The 25,232-nt window shown below is 37.1% G+C and overlaps 1 protein-coding gene across 1 annotated transcript in view; it reads right to left on the bottom strand.

Moving 5' to 3' along the window:
* The window catches only part of cacna1aa (calcium channel, voltage-dependent, P/Q type, alpha 1A subunit, a), a 137,578-nt gene that overhangs the window by 93,565 nt on the left and 18,781 nt on the right, over positions 1–25,232 (bottom strand). The window contains exons 2-3 of the mRNA XM_073839715.1: positions 16,995–17,100; positions 16,660–16,799 (exon numbers count right to left, since the gene is read on the bottom strand). Coding sequence (XP_073695816.1) covers positions 16,660–16,799; positions 16,995–17,100 — 246 coding nt within the window. The remainder of the gene's footprint in view (positions 1–16,659; positions 16,800–16,994; positions 17,101–25,232) is intronic.

Raw genomic sequence — 25,232 nt, 5'->3', positions numbered from 1 at the left:
CACACACACACACACACACACACACACACACACACACACACACACACACACACACACACATACATATATTTAATATTAAACAGACACTTCATTATCTCTATATGTAGAAATATCTACTAAAACATTTGACAGGATTTCATGTGGCCATACAGAAATCCACACACACAAAATGGAGACACTGAATTGGTTCCTCTAATGATTCTCATGTTTAAATCTTATGCCCTGAAGGAGCATTTCAGTGTATTTTTGTCCTATTTCTCTGTACCCTAATCCTACCCCTCACACACACACACAAAGTAATTCTGTATGATTTCTAAGCATTTTTTCTCATGGAGACTTAAAAAAATATCCCCACAAGGTCAAAAATGACTGGTATTACTACCCTTGAGTAGTACCCTTGGAATACCAGCGCGCACACACACACACACACACACACACACATGTTGGGTTTACATGTTTTATGGGGACATTCCATAGGCGTAATGGTTTTCATACTGTACAAACTGTACTTTCTATCGCCCTACACCTACCCTACACCTAAACCTAGCCCTCACAGGAGATTGTGCACACCTTTACTTCATCAAAAAAACTCATTGTGCATGATTTATAAGCCTGTTTCCTCATGGGGACCTGAGAAATGTCCCCACAAGGTCAAAATCTACTGGTATTCCTATCCTTGTGGGGACATTTGGTCCCCACAACGTGATGAATACCAGGTACACACACACACACACACACACACACACTACACAGATGACTAGGTAAGGTAAATTTAACACTAATAACTTCCCTGGTTAAAACAAGTTAGTGCTATCAACGGACCCTAATGGTGGCATATACTAATATATGTGATAAACTGCATAAATATTTTTTTTTTCGAAGAGTCAATTTTAAGATTTCAATTTTAAACTAAAGACGTTAAACTAAATATTTGTTTCCACTAAATATGAAATCTATAAATAAGTGCTGTCAATCGATTTAAAAAATATTTTTTCTGAAATTATTCACGATTAAACACGATTAATCCCACCTAATATTAAAGTTTTAAATATACTTTTATATTGCAATAATTTCACATTCAAACTTCAAATTCTTGTAGAAACAACAAAGACATTTTTTTATGATTGAAGGAGAGTATCACTGATATCAATATTACTGATGTCTCTAGGAAATTGTTCTTTTTTCCTAATATTTAACGATTGACTATAGCCATTCAGCATTACAGTATAATTGAGGGCTATCAATTTTAACATTAATTAGACTTTTAAAAAATAACAGCTTCTAATTTAAGTGAACTTAAAACTATCCTTACATTCGAGCTGCACGATTCTGGATAAATTGAAAATCACAAGTGTTTTTATCTCAAATAGAGATCACGATTCCCCCACGATTCTGTACCAAACAAAATAATGTGTGACAAAATATTAATTGCTGCAGTCTATTTAAAAGTGTTTAAAGGGGTCATATGATGCAATGTCATATTTTCCTTTGTATTTGGAGTGTTACAAGCGTTGTGTGCATATATAAGATCTGTAAAGTTGCAAAGATTAAAGTCTCAAACCCAAAGAGATATTCTTTATAAAAGTTAGCCACGCCTTCCTAAAATGGAACATTCAAACACGCCCCCACATGTCTACGGTGTGGAAAGATTTGCATAACACCGCCCAAATGTATTCGCAAAGGCATATAAAAAAGGCTTAACTTTTATTCTGTAGTATTGTTGCAGCCGCTGCTATGTTGTGGAGACTTTGTGTGTTTCATAGCGAAAAGTACTTTGTTTGGCCTTCCAAATGAGTACACAACTACAAATCAGTAGTTAAGTTGTATTTACAACACTGTTCCAGAACAGTACAACGCAAATATTTAAGTGTGTGCAGCCACTTTACGGAGGACTGTTTCATGAACCTGGGAGAGTAGACTACAATGCTGGCTGTGAACACTATAAAGTAGGGCAATTCCAACTTTACAAGGACAGACTGGCGAGTCTGGCTCACAGCCTGTAAGTACATTTTCTTATTTTAAGAATTTGCTACTGACTATTCAAATGCGAGTTTTGAGCAGTGTAGAGTAGTGCTGCTTGTTTGTCGTTTCTACAATCACAAATGCAGACATGGTGTTGTTTTTACACGACGCAATGTGTAGAAAGACAGTATGAGTCATTATAATCAGAATTATGTCCTCACTGGATAAACAAATGCCTCATTCATAATGAGTTTTTATTGTTTTTGTCTTGTCGCATCAGAACACGGCATCACAACATGGTAAGGAGCGTAACATTTCCGTCACGCGCTTGAGGTATTTGGCCAATCACAACACACCGGATAGCTGGCTAATCAGAGCTTTTCAGAGTGATGAGCTTTGTAAAAATTAGAGATGCACCGATTGATCGGCTAGTGATCGTTATCGGCCGATTTCTCGCATGATCGGCCCGGATCGGTGACTGGTCGGTCAATTTGTCCTCTTGCGATCGTTTTATTTCCAGTGGTGCATACAATTACGTCACAGCCATGCGCTCGCATTCACAGTCGCGTGTAAACATGTCTTTGGTATAAGTGAAGATGACACAAAGATCGCAGTTTGTAACATTTATAAGGCCAAAATACAACGTGAGGGAACAACCTCGAAAACGTTCGTAACAACAAACCCGATAAGACACTTCCATCATCAAAACCATCACTCAGCTGAATATGCCCAGTTTGAAAAGGGGAAGGCGGCTAAATCTAGCGCTCCGAGACAAAGCTCGCCAAAGTGTCTAAAGTCAGCGCTTGTTTAGCTTGGCTGGACATGTGGTAGATCGCGCCCGCCGCTTTGCATATTTTGCATGTATCTCTTAGTTAACAACCTAGTTAACTTGCTCGTTAGAAGTAAGCTCCGTGAATGAACTGTGTTCCGATTGACATGGTCCCTGCACAGTGTTCATTGCCCCCTACTCCCTGAGCAGGGGAAATCCGTTGACGTTTACTACACTTTCATTCATTCACATATTTGCGCTGCGCCACCGCATACAGCCTCTTCACACACTAATAGTTCGAAGCGAGCGTATATGTTCCATTTGAAGGTAATTAAAGCGTGCGCGACGTGAATTTAATTTGTATTTATTTACAGATGCATTTATGTCACACTTCTCTATAGGAAGTTTCATCTGTGTATGAAGACGCTGTATGCGGTGGCGTAGCACAAATATGTGAATAAATGTTACGAAGTGTAGTACTGCTGGATTAACTCGTGACAAGGCAGAAATGCTACGCTTTATCAAGAAAAATTTGCCATTAATGCTCAAGTAATAGCATTTCGTTCTAGCATTGTTTTTTCTACCTGTTTGAATACACAGTGCACTTTTTGTTATTAAAGTTATTGTTGTGAGACGATCCTGTAATTAATGTTTAAAAAAATTCCATATAAAATTAATTGAAGAAAAGTAGATTTTTGTAAGTACAGTATGCCTGCTTTGTTACTTATATTTTATTTCTAATGTTTTCAAGGCTCAGAGCACTTTACTTTGTTAAAGTTATTTTATTATGAGAAGATGCTGTAATGTTTATTCATTTATTTTATTATAAAATAAAAAAAAATACATTGAGGAAAAGATTTTTTCTAGTATGACTATACTATGTTAGTTACAGGAACTAATTTTCTTTCTTTCTTTTTTTTGAGGCACAAAGCACTTTATTTTGTTGTTAAAGTTATTTTGTTGTAAGAAGATCATGTAATGTTTAATAATTTGTGACCCTGGACCACAAAACCAGTCTTAAGTCGCTGGGGTATATTTGTAGCAATAGCCAAAAATACATTGTATGGGTAAAAATTATTGATTTTTCTTTTATGCCAAAAATCATTAGGAAATTAAGTAAAGATCATGTTCCATGAAGATTTTTTTGTAAAATTCCTACTGTAAATAAATCAAAATGTAATTTTTGATTAGTAATATGCATTGTTAAGAACTTAATTTGGACAACTTTAAAGGTGATTGTCTCAGTATTTAGATTTTTTTGCACCCTCAGATTCCAGATTTTCAAATAGATGTATCTCGGCCAAATAGACCAGTAGAAAGCTTATGTATTGAGTTGTCATATGATGTATACATCTCAGTTTTGTAAAATTTAACCTTATGACTGGTTTTGTGGTCCAGGGTCACATTTATTGTATTATAAAATAAATTTAATTAAAGAAAATATTTCTGTATGGGCCTATGCTTTCATTATAGTTCGGCAAAAATCGGAATCGGTAGGTCACATTTACTGAAAAATCAAAATCGGAATCGGCCAAGAAAATTGCAATCGGTGCATCTCTAGTAAAAATCGACACGTTTCAGAAAGGCGTGGCAGAGAGGAGAAACAATAATGTACAGCATGTGAAAAAGAAAGTGTTTTTGAACCTCAAACCGCATTGCATTGCACCAAATACACAAAATAATGTCCTTTTTAGCAACATCATATGACCCCTTTAATTAATTTGAATGAATTATTGAGCATTTTACTATATATGTATTTAAAATATAATATATTTAATCCTCTAATTTTTTATATTAAAATTATGAAAAAGTGGTTTGAATGAATGATTCAATGACTCACACATAAACACTTCACTTGTTTCATTATTGGATGAATCAGTGTTTTTAAGCAAATCTTTTGAATGAATGATTCAATGACAAATACATTTTTCAACAGTCACTTGTTGCCTATTAGCAAAACGATGCAACTGACAAAACATTATTTGAAGCGTAGTTACTTTCAAAAGATGACTTGCTCTATTTTGATCACCACCATATACATCAACATTTATATCTAAACTATAAACTTTTATCCCAGTATTTCCATGATAAGATGAATAACTGTAAGACAAATAATACTGTTTAGTTGAAAAGACAAGTTTGTGAAGCTGTTTTTATCTAAACATGGTAACTGTCTGCTCTCTGTGTCAGCGGCAGTGCGAACGCAGATTTGAATGTTCTGGTATGACTTTTCATATGAAAGTTTTCATTTAGAAATTAGATCACATCACAGCAGCTGGGTTATTAGGTTATTTGGCTGCTATTACTTTAAGAGCTGCCGCTGCTGAACGTGACATGGATCTGACATTCCGTGTTCACTTAACTACCGCTTGTCGCTGAGGTGAAGTGTAGTGCATGTCTAAAAAGTCTCCATTTTGGTGTGGTAATAAAGACGTTCTGCGACTAAATAAACGCAATTAGAGCAAACTGAAAAATGTATTGCCTATGTTAAAGCTCCAATTTTGACAGTACTACTAGTAGAGGAGTAATTTTGTGATTACAATACATTTTACATAACTTTCGGATGCAACCTCAGTCAGGAAAGAAAGATTTTTGGAATAGCTGCATTTCAGCTAATATATATATATATATATTAGGGCTGCAACAACTAATCGATAAAAACGGTTGTTATCGTTAATGAAATTCGTCGACAACGATTCTCATTATCGATTAATCAGGTCCACCCACAGTGCACTTACAACTTCAGAGAATCACGTCAAATTACAGCACTGAATGACACATTCCTATAGACAAAATGCATCTTAAAATAGTGGAGGAAACAGACTGAGATGCTGCAGGAGAGTTACGTGATCCAAGCTGCCAAAAACATGAGAATTCCTTATTTTAAACTTGAAGCTTAGCGCAATGGCTTGCCCTGTGAGACGCTTTGACAGATCCGTTTGCATCCTCAGCATGAAAACTTTCAGTTTACGGTCATATCCTTATCTGTAAATGTTACACATTCACACAAGCATTTCCATTTATGCATAAAGTCCGTCCTGACAGTCTGTGTTAAGTTTAAATCTTTACTGAATGAGCGTGTCAGACTGGAACACAGACAGGGAGACATTAATACTCAGCGCAAAACATTTATTGTGCTGAAACATCTGTCGCTGAATGTTAAATTTGGATTTAAAATACAACATGTAGTGCACGTACCTATTTATGGAGGGTAGGAACTGTAGGGCTGTGACGGCAGCAGATTTTTACCACAGCGGTGGTGCGGTGTTTTATATATTAATAAATGAGGCTCAAACATTATTCACAAACGTGCGTGTTTATTTTAGCAATTCCGTCGGTGAACAAGCAGACTACAAAACGCTAAAATAAATCAAAGAAATAATACATTTAAATAAGAAAGTAGCCTAAATAAGTGTTAAATAGGCTATTAAACAAACACTTTTTCCAAAAAATTACTAACAACCTCGACAGCTCATCAGAATTACTGGCCCGAGTCCGACTGGAACCTGGCTTTTTTCTCTTTCTCTTCCCCATTGCACAGCTGCTGTTTTTAATAGCAAAGTAATTACATTTATTTTCGTTTCTTTAGTTTATAAAGTTAATTTAGAAATATATTTGGAACGTTTTTTTTTTTTTTTGTGAAATTCAAGTTTTTGTTTTTTAAAGTAATGACAAAGCAGCCAGCGGCAGACAGATCAATTTAGCCTTCTCAGGTCATCACGATTTAAATTAAAATCCTTAGATATATATAAAACTTAAAGCATATCACAATATTAGTTTAATCGTTTAACCTAGATAAATGTGTGCTAGGCACATTTCCAGTCGTTTGTGCGGAGAGTGAAAGCTTTGCAGGACATGGAGGTGCCAGCGCAATGTGAAAGTTCATTTTTGCTCATGAAGGTAAGAGTAATAAATTGACTTTAAATTATTACTTCACTACTATAAAACGAAATAATTCAAATCGAAAACAAAACTCTTTTATTAGCTATAGGCCTAATTCATAAAGATGCATTTAGGCTTTAAAAGCGCATCCAGTGAGTAGCTGGTGAGTCAGGATCGTCAACTTCATCTTTGCGACACTGACTCAGAAAATACTAGTTTATTAATAAAAAAAAAATGTAAATATCTCCTTACTTTTCTCCTGGCAAATTCATGGTAATTGCTTTAGCTGAGGCTTTGCATCTGAACGCGGAACTCTGCTGAAGGCACTTGCGCTCGCTGCTGCTGCTGCTGTTGGCGGGACACTAAACACAGCCACGGCAGAATAAATAGCAGCAACACTAATTTATGCTTGTTATAATGTGTTTTTCTTCAGATATTTGTCTTTTCTCTTTATTATGACAGGTGGTCTAATAAATTGTTAAGCACTGTGTTCTCATAGCATTCAGAATGTGGAATAGTGTGATTTTGACAAAAAAAAAAAAAAAGAAATTGGATTTTTTAAGCCAACTAATCGATTAATTGAAAAAAATAATCAGCCAACTAAATGATTATCAAAATAATCGTTAGTTGCAGCCCTAATATATGAGCAATATCACACTCGTAGACTTGAGATATGGCTGTATATCAGCACGGTTGTGATTCACCGTGCGGCCTCGTGCCGTAGGTAATCACAGAGTGCCGATATACAGCCATATCTCAAGTCTATGAGTGTGATATTGCATTTATACAACAGTTCGACGGCACGAGTGTGTAAATACATAAAAAAAATAACAACGGAGTGTCTTTAAAAGCCCTCTTTTGTGCGAACTATTCCTTCCGCCACTAATTCAAATCAAAGTTTGACAGTTGATCAGCTGAGCATAAGCTTCTTCGTTACTAGTTCCAAAACGTCACTTTAGAACTAGTAACGAAGGAATGTTGAGTTGCTTCATTGAAAGCCTATTGTATTACTGTATTATAAAACGGTTAGTTCCATTCCTCAATTCTGATTGGTCAGCAGCTGTGTCGTATTCATGATACGGCACTACTATGACCGCTTCACTCAACGGTTTTGTGTATCATTGAACCCCCTTAGCAACCACCCGTAGCAACGTAAACACAGCTGCAGCAGTTAGGGACTACTTTTTACAGCGGAAGGCAGTTAATGATTTTACTTTATGAAAACGTACAACTTAATATATATAAATTAATATATATTTTTGATTTTAATAATTCTATTGTGTGGTAATCGTTTTATAAAAGCAATAAGGTACTTGAGGCCGTGCTGTATCATGAATAAAAAGAATACACGCACGTTACTCAAAACTAAGTACTATTATTAAATACATTATTTAAAATATAATTTATATACATTTTTATTTATTGAGTAATAATATTTAATAAACAACAACAAAAACAGACATCAAAAAGTTGCTAGGCAATTCAGTCAAGAGTAAAGGCAGCATTCAGCATTGTATTTACATAAACATGCTACATGAACTATCTTCTTCTCTGGAACAAATAATAGATTAATGAGATCAAAGACTGCCCGTTAGATTTACCCACAATGAATTACATGTCATGTGTAACCACTACAGAGACATCAGAGCCAGCGGTAAATTCCTGAAGATCTGGCCGTGGCGAGAGCGCTCTGAGCGGATTGATGAGTGCAGAACGCCCCCTGACGTTATGGCTCTCGCACGTCCGAAAACGACGAAGCAAATTTTCAAACAGACGTTATCTTTATTAAGAAACTGCATATTTGAACTATAAGCAAGTACATTCTGAAAACCTCTTAAAACTACATTCTGTGACACAAAAAGAGTAATATTTATAAAATGATACGGGATTTGGACGTCCGCCATGTAACTCAGAAGAAAACGGTCCCGGCTAGAACACGCGAAGTGATACAAAATTGTGAAAGGGCGTTCCTGTAGCGATACCAGTAGAATATCACACGGTTCTCAACCAATCAGAGAACCAGAACGAACTGTTGTATAAATATTAGTGGTGGGCATAGATTAATTTTTTTAATCTAGATTAATCTAGATTAAATCTTGAAATTAATCTAGATTAATCTAGATTAAAATGGCTAATTTGAATTCTTCTGAAGGCATTCAGAATATGTGTGCTACCCAAATAATGACTAAAAGTAAGTCTTTGAGAACGGGTTTCTCAAGCCAGGTGGCGCATTAGATCAGGCGCTCATCTCCTGTTTCCAAAATGCATTACAAACTGCTTGACAATTGCATTTACAACACAATTAACTATACAAACTTGTGTAACCAAGTACTTCTGCGCAAAAGGCTGTACGACGTGCGCGTTCCAGTAAAATATACAGGCGCGCGGGTATGGATAGCCTATCTGCGTGCATCTTCCAATAAACTGCGTTGCTTTTAGAAGCGTCAATTCAGTTGTTGCATATAGTTTAATGTCTTTATTTCGGGATTATCAAAGTAAATTATAACTCAAACTTGAGATTTTACTGGGGCACAGCAGATTTTCACTGGGGCACGTGCCCCAGTAAAAAGGGTCTAGCAACGCACGCACCTGCCCTGAAGCGGCTTCATAACTGCATCCATGTCTGCGCGTCTCATTTGATGTGATAATTTCACAGAAGTTGAAGATTCGTTCTCGCCCCCTACATTGCAATTCAACTAGATATACGTCATCCGCGCTAAACTATCAAGGTGAAGGTCATCACAGCTTACGTAGTTTAGACCCAGCTCCCAACCCAACTTTGAGAATAGATTAACGGCGATATTTTTTTTATCGCGCGATATGAGTCTCACGTTAACGCAGCACGTTAACGCCGATAACGGCCCACCACTAATATATATATATATATATATATATATATATATATATATATATATATATATATATCATGGGCGTCGGAACCATTGTACGTGGGTGGGACAGGACCCACCCACTTTTGAAGACCAATGATATTGGACCCACCCACTTTTACTGTCTCAGTGAGTATGTTTGCACTTTTCAGAGCGCCTTTTCCTCAAATTCATTCCACTTGGCTTATTCAGAGTCCATATCAATTAAACTCATTCCGGGTTTTCACTTGTAGGTCGTGCCTGCTGCACTCCCGAGACACAGCAAAGTAAACAAAGCAGCGTAACTTCTGCTCAGATACACCTCACCTAGCTGATACTTTATTTCAACTTTTTCGATTATTTCATTAATTTTTATTGAAAACAAATACCTTTCCGATGTGATATAAGTGAAAAGGGAGACGATTTCGAAAATGATCCACCAAAAGGCGGATGCGAACTCCGGTCTCCCGCGTCAAAAACGATGTGTATTATCACTTACGCCACTGAAACTGTTCTTTTGATACCCGTCTTTTGTAATATTTGTAAATATGGCCTATTTGCATTGTGTAATAACATTAAATAAAAGGCACCAGACTACATAAAATGACATATACTAGAGTAATTTTTTTCTGGGGGAGGACCCACCCACATTTATTTTGCTTCCGACGCCCATGATAGATAGATATATATATATATATATATTTATATATATATATATATATATATATACCCTTTTACTGGGATCCATTGGTGTCCTATTTAAATCATTCTCTTGTACGTACATTGTCTTCAGTAAACAAGCTGCTGCAACGAACGAACAGGTTTGTACAAAAAGTCCCAGATAGGAATCTTACAGGAACGGTTCCAAAATATGATAAAAATTCTAATTAGAATCCTGAACAATTTTCTTATTGCAATCCTTTAGGATTTTTTTTTACAGACTGTGTGTGTAGATGGTGTATTTGTGCTCTCTGTGCTTGATGTAGCAGCTGTTTTACACCAAATTATGATGTGTTTTTAGCATATTCTATCAGAAAATAAAGAGAAACAGAGGAAAAAGAGAAAGGGCTATCAATGTGGTTTATATCAAAGAACCAGGGCTGAGGTGTTGAGAGGGGACATATCATTTCATCTTCAAAGTGCTCCTCAACTGAAAGACATATCCGCCATTTACCTACCACAGCAAAGAGAGAACAGCTGTGAAGAGAGAGAGAATATCATCGTGTGAGGAGAGAGAGAGAGAGAGAGAGAGAGAAAAAGAGAAAGAGAGAGAGTTCTTGTGTCTCAAGGCTTTGCTGGATGATTGATCATCTGCAGTAGTGAAAAACAGGTTACTGCAGCAGCTCCTGCACAGACTGCTCTTATTGGCTTGCTCTGATTCTCCTCTCTCTCTCTCTGTCCTCTCTCTCTCTCACACATATACACACACAAGCCACTGCTTGTTTCCAACCTATTGCTTCTCCAGTTGCATCTTTCCCTTTCTCTTCGCTAAACCCTAGGAAACATGGAAAGACAAACCCAATATCACACTGCAGTTCATTCCACCAGCCACAGCAGCTGTTCTCACTCTCTTTCTCAGTTTCTGTTACTCACTTCCCTTTCTTCCTTTACCCTTGCTTATTATATATTTGTTTTACACAAACAAATTTCATCCTACATCTGTTAAACAGTACAACTGCTCAACCTACTTCAAGCATTCACTGTGCACACATGATAAAGACTCAGAATGGAGTGAGAAAAGAAAATGGCTGCAGCAGGCAAACAGGGCTATAGCTCTCCTCCCTACTGCAGCCAACACACCCTCTGACCCATTTACACACACACAGTCTCAGAAAGATCAAACGAGAGAATCTCATTCTGTATGTACACATATAAACATATACTATACAGTATATACAGAGAAGACAATATACGTATAACAACTATGCTTGTACCTTGACAAAAAAAAAATGCTATAGTAACCAGTACAATGTTAATACAGACATTTTATAAACGCTTATTTTTCTTTTTTTGTATTTTCTTTTTTGCTATATTAGCAAATATTCACATAAAAATTGGGTGTAGAAACTATTTTCTCTCAGAAATTGCTAGAAGCTTTTACAATGGCACCGAAATGCAAGTAAAACATTGAACTAAATGTTATGTTTTTTAAGTAGAAAAACTGAAAAAGTATCTTGTAAAAAACATACCTCAATAATCTGTTTTATTTAGGCTATCTCCTGCTTCAGTAGAACCATACGCTTGTGTTGTGATACTCATGTGAACGAGCATCAAGGACTGACACGTAAAAGAAAAGATTGTTGAATAAAGTCGTTATTTTTGTTTTCTTTGCGCACATAAAGTATTCTCATAGCTTCATAAAATTACGGTTGAACACATTAACAATGTGCTGACTACCTTTCTGGGCCTTGAACATGTCAGTTGCATTGCTGTCTATTCAGGGTCAGAAAGCTCTTGGATTTCATCCAAAATATCTTAATTTGTGTTCTGAAGATGAATGAAAGGTTTGGAACGACATGAAAATCTAGAATCTGAGGGTGCAAAAAAATGAAGCTGTCCAAATAAAGTTCTTAGCAATGCATATTACTAATCATAAATTAAGTTCTGATATATTAAGGTAGGAAGTTTACAAAATATCTTCATTGAACCTGAAATACTTAAAATTCTAATGATTTTTGGGATAAAAATAAAATCGATCATTTTGACCCATACAATGTATTTTTGGCTGTTACTACAAATATACCCGTGCTACTTAAGACTGGTTTTGTGGTCCAGGGTCACATATGTCCTTGTTAATATTATATTAACCTTGAGAAGACACAAAACTATTTATTTGTTTAACATAACATTTAAAGGTCCCATATTGTACACATTTCTGGAGGTTTATTTTAGTTGTTGATGTCCTTAAGAATATATATTTGCGGTACCATATAAGTGCCAAAATCCATCTCAATATATTTTTACAGCTCCTTTTTTAGGAGCTCTGTCAAAAACAGGTCGATTTTGGCCCATCTAATTAATATTCATGAGCCTCTCTTCTGATTGGCCTGTTGTTTTCTGAGTGACGCACAGCCAGGCCAACCACAGGTAACTACGGTCATGTATGCTTTAGCCGAGCCCAGAGCCATAGAGAGAGCCTAGCCTGCTGATACTCAACAGGATATTTCAGAACGATCATTAATGTTTTTTCTTTTTCAAACACCGAATGCAGTAAGCTACATAACTGTTGCTTTAGTAAAGCCCCTACTTCTATTTCTACTCTTTGTTCCTTTTTTCTAATTTTTTTTTTTTTTTGCTGCTCTTTCCTTTTTCTTCTTCTTCTTCTTCTTCTTATTATTATTAATATTATTATTATTATTATTATTATCATTTGTCCTCTTCCTGATTTCCCAACCTCCCCTCACCTCTTCATTACTATCATTACTTATACTTTTGTTATTATTATTATTATTATTATTATTATTATTATCATTTGTCCCCTTCTTGATTTCCCAACCTCCCCACACCTCTTCATTACTATCATTACTTATACTTTTGTTATTATTATTATTATTATTATTATTATCATTTGTCCCCTTCCTGATTTCCCAAACCTCCCCTCACCTCTTCATTACTATCATTACATATACTTTTGTTATCATTACTATTATTACTGTTCTGATTTGTCCTTTTGTTATCCTATCATCATTATCAAGTATTTCTACCATTATTCAAGTTGCTGATGTAGTAGCAGTTATCGTAGTAGTAGAGATTGTAGTAGTAGTTGTGGTTGTAGTTGTAGCTGTTATTGTAGTAGTAGTTGTGGTTGTTGAAGTAGTAGTTGTAGTAGTAGATGTTGTAGTAGTAGTATTCGTAGTCACTCCTTACCACTGATTGATTTCTTTACATTTGTTTTATTTATATCTGTTATTTGTTTTCTTATACTGATTTATACATGTTTATGTATGTATGATTATTTGCATATATATATCTTTTTTTTTTCTCTCCCCTCTATCACCTGTTTTCCAAAGTATGTACTGTGACACGTCCACCCAGTTACCTTTACATGCACACGCACACACACACACAAACGCACACATCTGTTAGTTCCTGACTGTATTGGTTTTGTTTTGCCTGTCTTGTCTGTTTGTTTGTTTATTTGTTTTCCCTGTTTGTGATCCCAATTTATGTACACCTTGCATATAATAATAATAAAAAAAAAAAAAAAAAAGTAAAGCCCCTTTCACAATGCGCGCTGATTCTGGAAAATTACGGGAACGAGCGCTGTGTGAACAAAAGCCAGAACCATAAAGGCAGTGTTGTAGTGATGATGCACGTTATCATGTGACTCTTCACAGCGAAAAAATACGTGCAAAGTGGAATGAAGCGGCGATCAGGCAGAGCCAGCTCCTCACTATCAGCGCTGAAGCACAGTTTGTTCAGGTTAGTTTCAGTTTCGTGAAACGTACGCGTCGCATTACATCTCACATCCAAACGTCACATGTCTTTATGGGTTGTGTGTAAAGCACGCACAGATTCCGGAAAACAACTGTGAATGAACCAAATCAAACAACTCCGGAACAAATCATGGGACACATTATCCGTGTATTTACCGGAATCGCTGTGTGAAAGAGGCTGAAGTTGAAACTTCCTCTGGTCTCTTATATTCACGTTGTTCTGAAGCCTGTGCAATGATGTAGTTTCGACATCTATCGACTGAACAGGGTTTTCTCGGCTTGTTTTCGTGTTGTCGTTGCTTAGCAATGTTATGGACACGATATTGTCTGGGTTTGACAAAAGGAGGGTGGGATGTGATTGGTGCTCGGGGTGGTGACTGAGTAGATCGGACGTCACATCTGTACGGAAGTCACAGCGGCTTGTGAAAATGAACAGCTACTTTAAGCAGGCTGTGTGCAGTTTACTGTGGATTGACTGTTTTGAAACTCATATGGTAGTTACATAGCCCCTAGACCTCAGTTATCATGAAAAAAGCCAGGAAATTTCGATTTTGACAATATGAGACCTTTAAAATCTTACAAAAATTGACTGGAAAAGGTACCAGATTCAAAGAATGCGAATGGCATAAAAACACACCTACATAGACATCTACCCTCTTCACTGCTGATGTGATGGAGCACGTCACATGATAAATGTTTTTGCCACACATACCTCCTGCACATTTTTCACAACACCCACCATGCGTTAAACTACCAATAACAGCACATGAGACCCAGCAGTGCGTTAGCAGTAATGCTAACTGAGCTTCTATGGATGATCAATCAAGCTTGTGGATTGTAGGTCAAGTGGCAATATCTGTCTCAGCCAGCCTATTAGCACCTCTGCGTTCAGTCCTAGTTCTCAATATTACAAACTAAATAGGATGAATGAGCGAATTTGATGTGTGAAGAAAAGGATGGAAAGGCTACAACTAACAAGTATACAGGAGAAGAGAGGCATTCAGAAGTAATGTGCTGTGGGAGAATAGGCAATGTGGACATTCTAACTGAATTTAACATCCTGATCTCATGACGAAAAATGTACCTGTGGGAACGTTTTCACGAGATGTGATACTCATATAATGCTTATTTAAATAAAAACAAACAGACTAACTTCCACCATGTTTGGTATAGGCACTGTGTAAACCTAAACTCCTTACAACAAATAGAAACTGTCAAGATACTTCCACCGGACTCTAAGATATTGAAGTAAGAGGACAACAATCTAGGCAAAGTGTGTCTAACCTTCAGACTTTCTTATGCTCCTCCCTCCTCCTTTGCAAAAAAAGTCATGATTGTCTACAGCCCTGTGCTGTCCCATCATCCTTCCTCTTGTCTGTTTCTCTTTTTTCTGTCTTGCTCTTGCTCTTTCTCTCTCTCTCTCCGTTGACATTTGTAGCATGTCCTCACCGCTTGTATCCGCAGTGCTGCTCTGATCTGGGCTCACCATGAGCTCATTAGGTCAGGAGAACACAACATCACTTGCCGTGCGGTTGCATCTCACATACACACACGTTGACGCAAACACATGCAGAATTCATGAAACAAAAAATGGCACCCATTTTAAAACAGAAAATAACAGCCGGCGACATGCATGCATTATCTGTGTTTAAAGCACCAACACAGCAATATTAAAAAGCTTGTGGGGTAAATTCACTAAAGTGTTGCACCACTTTTGCACCTGAGTCTTCTTCACCAGCCACCTGTAACCCAGGTTTAACCAGGCGTTATCTGTGCTGGTTTAGCACTGCATCAGGTGTATTTAAATTAAAAAAACTTGCTGTCATTGTTTTCAGCACAAACACACCTCCTTCTATGCTAATTAGGCTCATTATAGATGCTATCTGCCTGATGCAATTAAAGGGATAGTTCACCCAAAAATTAAAATTCAGTCATTAATTACTCACCCTCATGTCGTTTCAAACCCGTAAGACCTTTGTTCATCTTCGGAACACAAATTAAGATATTTTTGATTAAATCCAAAATCTTTTTGACCCTGCAAAGACAGCAACACAACTGACACATTCAAGGCCCAGAAAGGTAGTAAGGACATAAAATGATTAAAAATAGTCCATATGTGACATCAGTGGTTTAACCGTAATGTTATGAAGCTATAAGAATAGCGAAAAGAGAAGAAATTGTTGAAAAAAAGTTGTTGTTTTTTCGTTAAGCACAAAAAGTATTCTCGAAGCTTCATAACATTATGCTTGAGCCACTGATGTCACATGGACTATTTTAACAATGTTCTTGCTACCTTTCTTGAATATGTCAGCCGTGTTGCTGTCTATGCAGAGTCAGGGTCGGATTTCTTCAAACAATATCTTAATTTGAATTCCAAAAATTAATGAAGAACTTGGGCTTGGAGCGACATGAGGGTCAGAAATTAATGACAGAATTTTCATTTTTGGGTGATCGATACCTTTAATGCTATTACTGCATGTGCAACCTGGGATGGCAAAAGTATCAGTCTCTCATAGTGAAACAGTGTTTGAATATTGATAGTACCAAATACCAACTCAATTCAGACTGCTTTGAAACAATGTCATGGGTATCTGCGCATACCGTGAACATTGATGCTTAACTTTGAACAGCATACTGGTGAATCAGGTGTCAAAACAACACAAACGGCTTGTGCACATAACTAACTGTATCATTTATTCCTAATAAGTGGTTCACGCATGCAGATGTGTTTGTTCCGACTTACCCAGTAAGCACCACTACAAAGTCCATGACATTCCAGCCATTGCGTAGGTATGAGCCCTTGTGGAAGGCAAAGCCCAAAGCCAAAATCTTAATGCCTGACTCGAAACAGAACATGCCGATGAAGTATGGTTCTGTGTCCTCCTGTGAGAGAGAAACACAAAGGGATGGACAAAAGAGAAACAAGAGTGTGTAAACATGAATTAAACAGTGGATTTCTGAAAAAAGAATGATACATCAGAGACTGATTAGTTCCTCGGTTTTCTGTTGAGTTACATGGCTTTTGGTATTACAATATACAGAAACAAAGAAACATTGATCAGCACAAACAGAACTCACCAAGCGCTCAGACATAGGTGTCTTGTCCCCATCTGGAAGGTGCTGTTCCAGGGCCAGGACGATGCAGTTAGCGATGATGGTAGCCAGGATCATGTACTCAAATGGAGTGAAAATCCCAAGTCAAGGAAAATGTTTAAAACAACATGAATGCTACAACAGTTTTGCCAAGGAATGTAATTTACAGATGGCTGCTCATGTTGACACACCCTTAGAGAATAGCTGGCAAAGGGATTATAAAAAAATTTGCTTATAATTTGTGAATGAAGCTTATAAAGCTATACAGTGTTCACATAGACTCAAGGAAAAAAAAAGCATAAAATATAAATAATATAATTATCAAAGCTGGGTTGAGACACAAATTTCACGATTCAATTCAATTCTGATTCACAAGCTTGCAATTTGATTTCTGATTCGATTTGATTTATTATTGATTATTTTGGATATAACACAAGAACAGGTACAGTACACCAGAATGTAATACCTGTAATACAACAAAAGTTGCTTTACTGTAAAGTGTTATTCTAACAGTCATGATTTATAGAAATGCTTGCATACAGGTGCAGTAAGGTCAGCTCATTCACCTTTATCATCTGTAGGCAAAATAATGGCATATTTCACTTCTACTGTTGTACTGTTTCGAGCGCGTTATGCCGAGCTCAGACTGCACGATTTTCAAAGCAATCGCGTCACAGATGTTTTCACACTGCATGACTATCTGGGGTAGCATTCCGTCGCTGCTGTGTTCACGCTGCACGATGGATCGGCGACAGGGGGTTTCACACTGCATGACTTTACAATAGGAAGAATCGCCGACAACTTTGTCCCGGTCCGCAAACTGCGTCTCACAACCAAACACACGCGAGAAGTGACAACACGAGGTCAGGCATGCAAGTTCTCACGTGAGACTGGTATTATTATAAAAAAATGGTAGCCCGCAAGAAGCTTGTCATACAAATTGCATGTGCACTCATTTGCAGCGAATAGAAAATAAGCCGAAGCTATGCTTGTTGATATTGTGGTCTATACCTTCGTAACTCCTCCCCCACCTTACCGCTGGCCTGGATGTTGCTGTCTCATTGGCTGTAGGTAATCGCCAATGTGATTTTCAGTCAGATCATCTTTCACACGCCATGATTTTGAATCGCCGACAGGTCCAGATATTTAGCATGCCAAATATCTCACGGGTGTCGGCGACACGTCGGCGATTCTCTCAGATCGCGTCTTTGATAGTTCACACTGTGTGATTGTCACTCGCGTGAACGAGCACCGATTTGCCTGTGATTTCGGGCATTTGTCGGCGATTTCTCAAAACCTGTCGGCGAGTCAAAATCGGGGCTAAAATCATGCAGTCTGAACTCGGCATAAAGCCTGGGATACACTGTGCGATATTATCAATCGTTGCTCTTGGCTCTAGCTCAAACTGCACGACAGAATCGCAGGGTGTAAAAGTTCGCAGCTCACGATTTATGTTCTCACACTGTACGACCCGATGCTCTTATGCGATCTTACCGCTCACACTGTGCGTCCAATATCGCACGTCGGACTTGAAACAGAAGAAGAACAACAAAAACACGGTAGTAGGATGCTGACAAGGAATGATGAGGGTCACCAGAGCAAAAAGCGCTCGATCTCGTGCCTTTCCGTGAGTTCGTGTAAGCGCATGGACTTTTTTTATCTTTTTTTTTTATGATGTTATTTGTATCTGAAGAATGTTCTTTTTTTATTATTATTTTTTTTATTGAACTTTTGAAATAACAGAACATGTTGCTTCCTTCTAGTGATGGGTCGTTCTTGAACGATTCGCTCATTTTGAACGAATCTTTAATGTGACTCGGGACAAACGAGTCGTCTCGGGGAGTGATTCGTTCAGTCGCGCATGCGCAACATCCTATTACTGGAATTAGTTCACCTGTTTTTAGAGTCGTTAGGCGAGGTGAGCGAACCATAGACTAAAGTAGACATAGACTTAAATCTAAGCCCTAGCCCGGCCCTGGTCCGAGACGCACAGGCTGTAGCCCGGCCCGTGTCCGACAGCTTATCAAAAATTTTGGCCCGAGTCCGACCCGAAGCCCGTCTTTTTTTCCGCCAAACAGCTTATACTGTTACAGCCATTAAAATAGACCAGATTTCGTATTTAATAGAAAGTTTATGTTTTTTCGTTTCGGTTTTTTTATCAGAACAATTTAGAGAAAAGTTTGGAGTTTTTTGTTTGTTTGTTTGTTTGTTTTTTAAATGTAAGTTAGTTTTTTAAGTGACATCGATATCCAAGCGGTATGTGGTCCACAGTGTGTTTACTCAATTTAACCATATATCAAATCAACACTTGACTAGTCTACAATGCAATTCACAGATATAAAACAAACATCAATATAGCAAAATGTTAGATTTAAAGTTTATTATCACCATCTCAGAACAAAGGCATTTCAAACAGGGCAGGCAGTTCTGCTGCGCAAAACCGGAACATACAAAGTCGCAGTGGTAAAGTAAACGAATATTGAACAAATATATAAAGAATAAATAATAATATAGAAAACTTAAAAAACACAACTTTACCACGTGGCTGAAAATCTCTCTGCGGTATGTGAGCACAGTGGAGCGGCAACAATTTCCCCCGCACTCCTTGCATTTAATAATCCAGCTCCACTCCTCTCTCACTGATGTCAGAAACACCGCTCCGCGTCAAAAAACAAAAACAAAAAAAAAAAAAACAAATTAAGTATGTTTGAAATGTAACAGTCCTGTTCATAAAATATAATAAAATAAAATAACAGGAGAGTTTCAAACATAGTGTGCAATATTTGTTCCGACCACAGCTAATAATTGTCAGCATTAAAAGAGTATTGCTGCTTTATCCAGTGCAAAGTTTGTAATGAAAATAATACGTTTTCGTCAGTTATTTTACCTACAGATCACATTATTTCTGATTTGAGTGATCCATCTCTATCAAGCTAAACAGCGGTGGTGGAGCGCTCTTGAAGAGAGTGAAAACCATGACGCTCCGACTTTTAAAAAAATCCGCTCCTTCCTCCATTCAAAATCACACCGCTCCACTCCGCGCTCCGCTCATACTCTGCTATGCGCGAGAAATCACTGGCGCTTCCGGGGACGCACGCATGAAATCATGAAATCACGCCCGATATATGTGCAAGTTATGACGTGAAAATTGGCCCGAAGCCCGGCCCTAGGGGCAAAAAAAAAAAAAATTCGGGCCCCGACGGGCTCGGACTCAAATGCAGGGCTCTAGACTAAAGACCCAGGCAAACAATGATTTAATATTTTCTGTTTCTTATAGCATTATAGTTTTGTTTTGTTTTGTTTTGTTTTGTTTGAAGTGTGATTAACGTTTGTGTCAGCAGTAGATGTGTTAGGGAGGTTAAAGGCTAACATTTGAATTATATTTATTGTTAAAATGAACGAAATTACTCGAAAAAAGATTCGTTCTTTTTGCTGAACGAGACTCAAAGGTCCGAGTCGGTAAAATGATCCGAACTTCCCATCACTACTTCCTTCACTTTCACTTTCGTGTTTGCACAGGCGCAGTGCCAGAGTTTTGGGGTAATCAGGTCGTAGACGCTCGTAGCATTGCTTCAACGGTGCGATACACTCAGGAGGGCCGACCAGAATTTCAAACCAGTTTGATTTTCATCCGACCATACGATTGTCGATCGTGAGAGGGTAATCGCTTCTCGTTACCCTGTGTATACTACACGATGTGAGACGCACGAGTCAGCTGAAAATCGGCCCGATCCAAGAAATTCTCGCACGAGTGAAAAATCGTGGCAAAAAGGGTCAAAAATCGTACAGTGTATGCCCGGCTTAAGAGGATGCTGCATTCAAGTCATTACGACGTCAGATGTGTTCAAGTCACTTTGGTGGCGATTTACTTTTTCTGACGAATAAAGAATATTCTGTTTTTACTCAGTTTATGAAGGTGATGTAAACTGCATTATTATATATTCTATAGTAATTATACAATAATATAATATTTTGTATATATAACTTATATAGTTTTATTGTACATTTTACAAAAAATAATCATTTTATTCATTTAAATCCATTTACCATCAATACAGACGCTGCATATCTGTCTTTGGCTAAGTCCATTGCACCAGACACATTTTTTCACTGACACACCCCCAACTCGAAAACTCGGGCTTAAAGAAAATTTCGAGTTTTCCACTCGTAATAATGACTTTGTGCGTTCAACTCACAAATATATCCGATATGACTTGAACGCACCAGGAGTTTCATCTGTTTGATGATCCATCGCGTCGTTCTGTTGTCACGTTTACCGTTTTGCAGCAATTTGGGAAGCACCAATACAGGTGAACTTTGGAACAGCAGCATATAAAACACTGAATTGATTAAAGACCCCATGAAGTCAAAATTAAAGTTTTTGATTGGCTTTTAGTATGAATATGTTAGCCTTAAAGTTATCTATAAGCTAGTGTGCTTTAAACAATGACAAAATTTGCGTTTACATAATATGAGCATTCAAAACGTACAGTCTCTCACTTCCGCAAATATGAATCAACGATTTTGATGACATCACGCTGCACTTCAGCTTCTCATCAAACTTTCTGTCCAATCAAATGCTCTCTAGAGTCTGTAGCATCCTGCCCCCAACAGTATAAATAGATGTTGAAGCTGCAGCTGATATGATATGTCCCGCCCTGTTTACCAGTTTCAGTTAAATTTATGTCCCCACATAGAATAACGCTGCATGTTTCAAGGCACTTCAGTGGTCCTTTAAAATGATAGTATTGAACCGACTGAAATAAAATATATACACTAGTAATTTTCCAGTACCGGTATCACTGAATATGTTTTTTTCTGAGGTAAATGTGAAGTAATGTAATATTGTTATACTGACGTCTTTCCAGAGATGAAACAGTGACTAAGTGATTATGAGACAGGATACAGATTTCGGTAAGTTGCACTCTTTTTTTATTTAACATACCTTTGGATGTTGATTAATGTTTATTTTGTGCTGTAACTGGTATTAAAGAGAAGGAGATGATCGGTTCACGTGCATTTTGTGCTGATGCTTCTCTTTAACTGAGGTGCTACAGCGATCGGTCACTCCACATTAAACAGTGCCAAAATTGCATTTATTGTTTGAATAATGTAATAAAATAAACCAAATTTGAAACGTATTTGAATGAAGTACAAAGCTTATTGCAATTTATTGGATGGGAGACACGCTACTTGTTCCATTCATGAACCGTAAACAGGCTAGACTAATCGATTTTTCAATATCGTTTCATAAAAATTACAATTGATTAAAACTGAGACATAAATATTTTTTTTTACCTTACTATAATAATAAATATAACTTTATATTTTAAAATATAATAGTAAATGATAAATGCAAATAGGAAAACTATCATATTTGTGTATTCAATTACTATTTTGTATTTATGTGAATATTTTTGCAGCTTCTAAAGAGCAGTACTAAATATGGAGTACCAAAAATGTTTCATAGTCTTATTTTTAAGATTGAATTCCTTTATTTTAAAAAAAGCTAAACAACTTACAGACTCTTCTTATGAGCAACTGTACTGGCTCTCTAAACTTCAGTGAAGAATCAATACATCTGATACTGAGAGGGCAGACATTCAAACAATCGCCCTAACCTGATTACTTGGCAAAATCACATTAAGCCCCTTGCGCTAAATACAGGTCAAGGTAAAATGCAGCAGTGGTTTTGCAGAGGTCAACTGAGAATCAAGTCCAGCCTCTCAGAGAAAATGCTTCACAAAGCGAGCATAGCATCATGCTCACCCTGCATGGGCCAAACAACATCTTGCACCATCTCCTTGTTTGGCTGGTTGAGCCTGTGGCGAATAAACTGGTATTCATGCTGAAGTAATAGATGCTGTGGATGAGTATGAGTCAGGCAGATTCTGTATGCTTTAAATGACCTCATCAGTCGCCGCTCATATTTACTGCAGGCCAATTTGTGTATGCATGCATGTGTGTTGAGAGCCAGCACGCGCTTAGAAGGTTAGAGCCTGCTGTGTGATTCAAAGTGACATGCCTCTTTGGCTCACTATACACAAGAACTTAAGGGTGGGTAGGATTTGGCTATCAGAACTGATACACACACACACACAAGCTCTGTTACAAAACCCAGCAAGATATGCAGACCTTTTTTTTTTTTTTTAATCGCAAGGTAACAGAAGTAGAAATAGACCGTTTATTTTGTAATGTAAGTGAAATAGATTATACACACACACACAAAAAGGTTCTTCAGCAGTTTTTTGGGGTGGTTGAGGTGCAATATAACACCACTGCCATACAAAGAACCCTGTTAAGCCCCTGTATCCACCTTATTTTTCCCGTAAGAGCCATTTGTAAATTGTATGGGTCTGGCTTCTGGTCTCATCTGCGTCCAGCTATTTTTAGCTTTACAAAACAGCTCCTTTTGCTGCTTGATATTGAAAATAGCTGTGTCTTACCATATTATCTTAATTATGAGCACAGTGGTTTGTAATGCAAACTATTTTACTGTTTCTGCGCATATTTTTCTCGTTATTTCCCTATAGCTGCTAATGAACCAGAAGTCTCGGACATAAACTTACTTCCACGTTGAAGAATAAGGTGGACAGTTATTTAAAGGTTCTCTAGCTCTTTCTTAGTCTCTCAGTTTAGTTGGGCAAAGGATTAAAAACAACATTAAAATAAAGTGTATTTTCTGAAGATAGAGTGGTTTTCACCCTTTTTGCCCTAAAGGCCTTCCTATAAGGAAATATTCCGGGGCCCCCACATGAAAGTGATTCAAACAGCTTTTGCCATTTTAGTACATTCCCATCATAGCAAACATATGAGAGTGGAGTAACAAATCTAAAATCTAAGGAGGAGAATGGGGTTACTCTTATGGTTCTACATAGCACTATTTGACAAAGTTGCTGTATAGCACCTTTAAAGATAGGTGTTATGTAGCACTTAAGGTGGTTCCCCTATTATTACAAGCCAATGAACCACTTTTAGTACTATTTAGCACCATTTTGTTTAGAGTGTATCAAAAAAGGAAAAATAAAGGCAGGGCAGGGACTTGATTGTATGCGACAGTTGTTAGTTGGATGGAGGGATGGGGTTTAAGCAGACTAAATTATTGGATAAGTCCAACATACATCACCAGAAAGAACTTGTCTTGAATAAAAATTGGCCAAATAATTAAATAAAACCATGCACAGATGATTCTCTGTAGAATAGACATTACTATTATAGTTTATAATAATAATATTGCATTTAAATTTTTATATTGAACATTTCAGTAAATTTGTTGTTTTTGTCATTTTAATTACATTTTTTAATTTCTACATAATTTTATTATTTTTATGTCGATTTTAATTTGAGCCATTTTAGTAATCAGCTGTTTTTTTATACTTTAAAAACATTTATTTTATTTTAAGAAATTTAAGTTTTAGTTTTAGTTATCAATATTAGCCCTTATGCTGGCTTTGTACTCTGGTGAACGAGTCTGACACAGAAGAGAAGCAATTGTTAAATGCATTGTTTTTTTATTTTGTTACTTTTTTTGTGCACAAAACTGATTCTTGTAGCTTTATAAAATTACAGTTGAACCACTGATGTCACATGGACTATTTTAATGATGTCCTTACTACCTTTCTGGGCCTTAAACATGTCAGTTGCATTGCTGTCTATGCAGGGTCAGAAAGCTGTCAGATTTCATTAAAAATATCTTCATTTGTATTTTGAAGGCATCGACTCGCTCCTAATGCAAGGGCTTTATCCAAAAAGTAGGCAACCTAATTTTGCCACTTCCTAAGATACTCGTTTTAAACTAGAAGCAGAATATCATGTTTGCTGCATGAGTACATAACGCAATCTCAGAATGCTCTGTAGTGTGCTCAGTGCAAAAGAGAGAAATGTCAATTAAAATGATAATCCATTCAATATAAAAACAACCTAACTAAATGGTCTATTTTTCCTGAAATCATGAAATTACTGAAATACAATCGAGAAGAACTTCAATGCAGGCAATGCATTCTGGGAAATGAAGTGTTCTTTCAACATGGTCCACATAAAATCCAAGCTATCCACCTTTTTCTTCCCGTAAGAGTGGGCCATTTGTAAATTGTATGGGTCTGGCTTCCAGTCTCGTCAGTGTTCAGCTATTTTTAGCTGTACAAAACAGCTAGTTTTGCTACTTGATATTGCAAATTGGTGTCTTACCATATTTTTTAAATGTAACATACTGGTTTGTATAGC

Source organism: Garra rufa, chromosome 1, assembly GCF_049309525.1.
Source record: "Garra rufa chromosome 1, GarRuf1.0, whole genome shotgun sequence".
Classification (NCBI taxonomy): Eukaryota; Metazoa; Chordata; class Actinopteri; order Cypriniformes; family Cyprinidae; genus Garra; species Garra rufa.
This window is presented reverse-complemented; position numbering and strand designations above follow the sequence as displayed.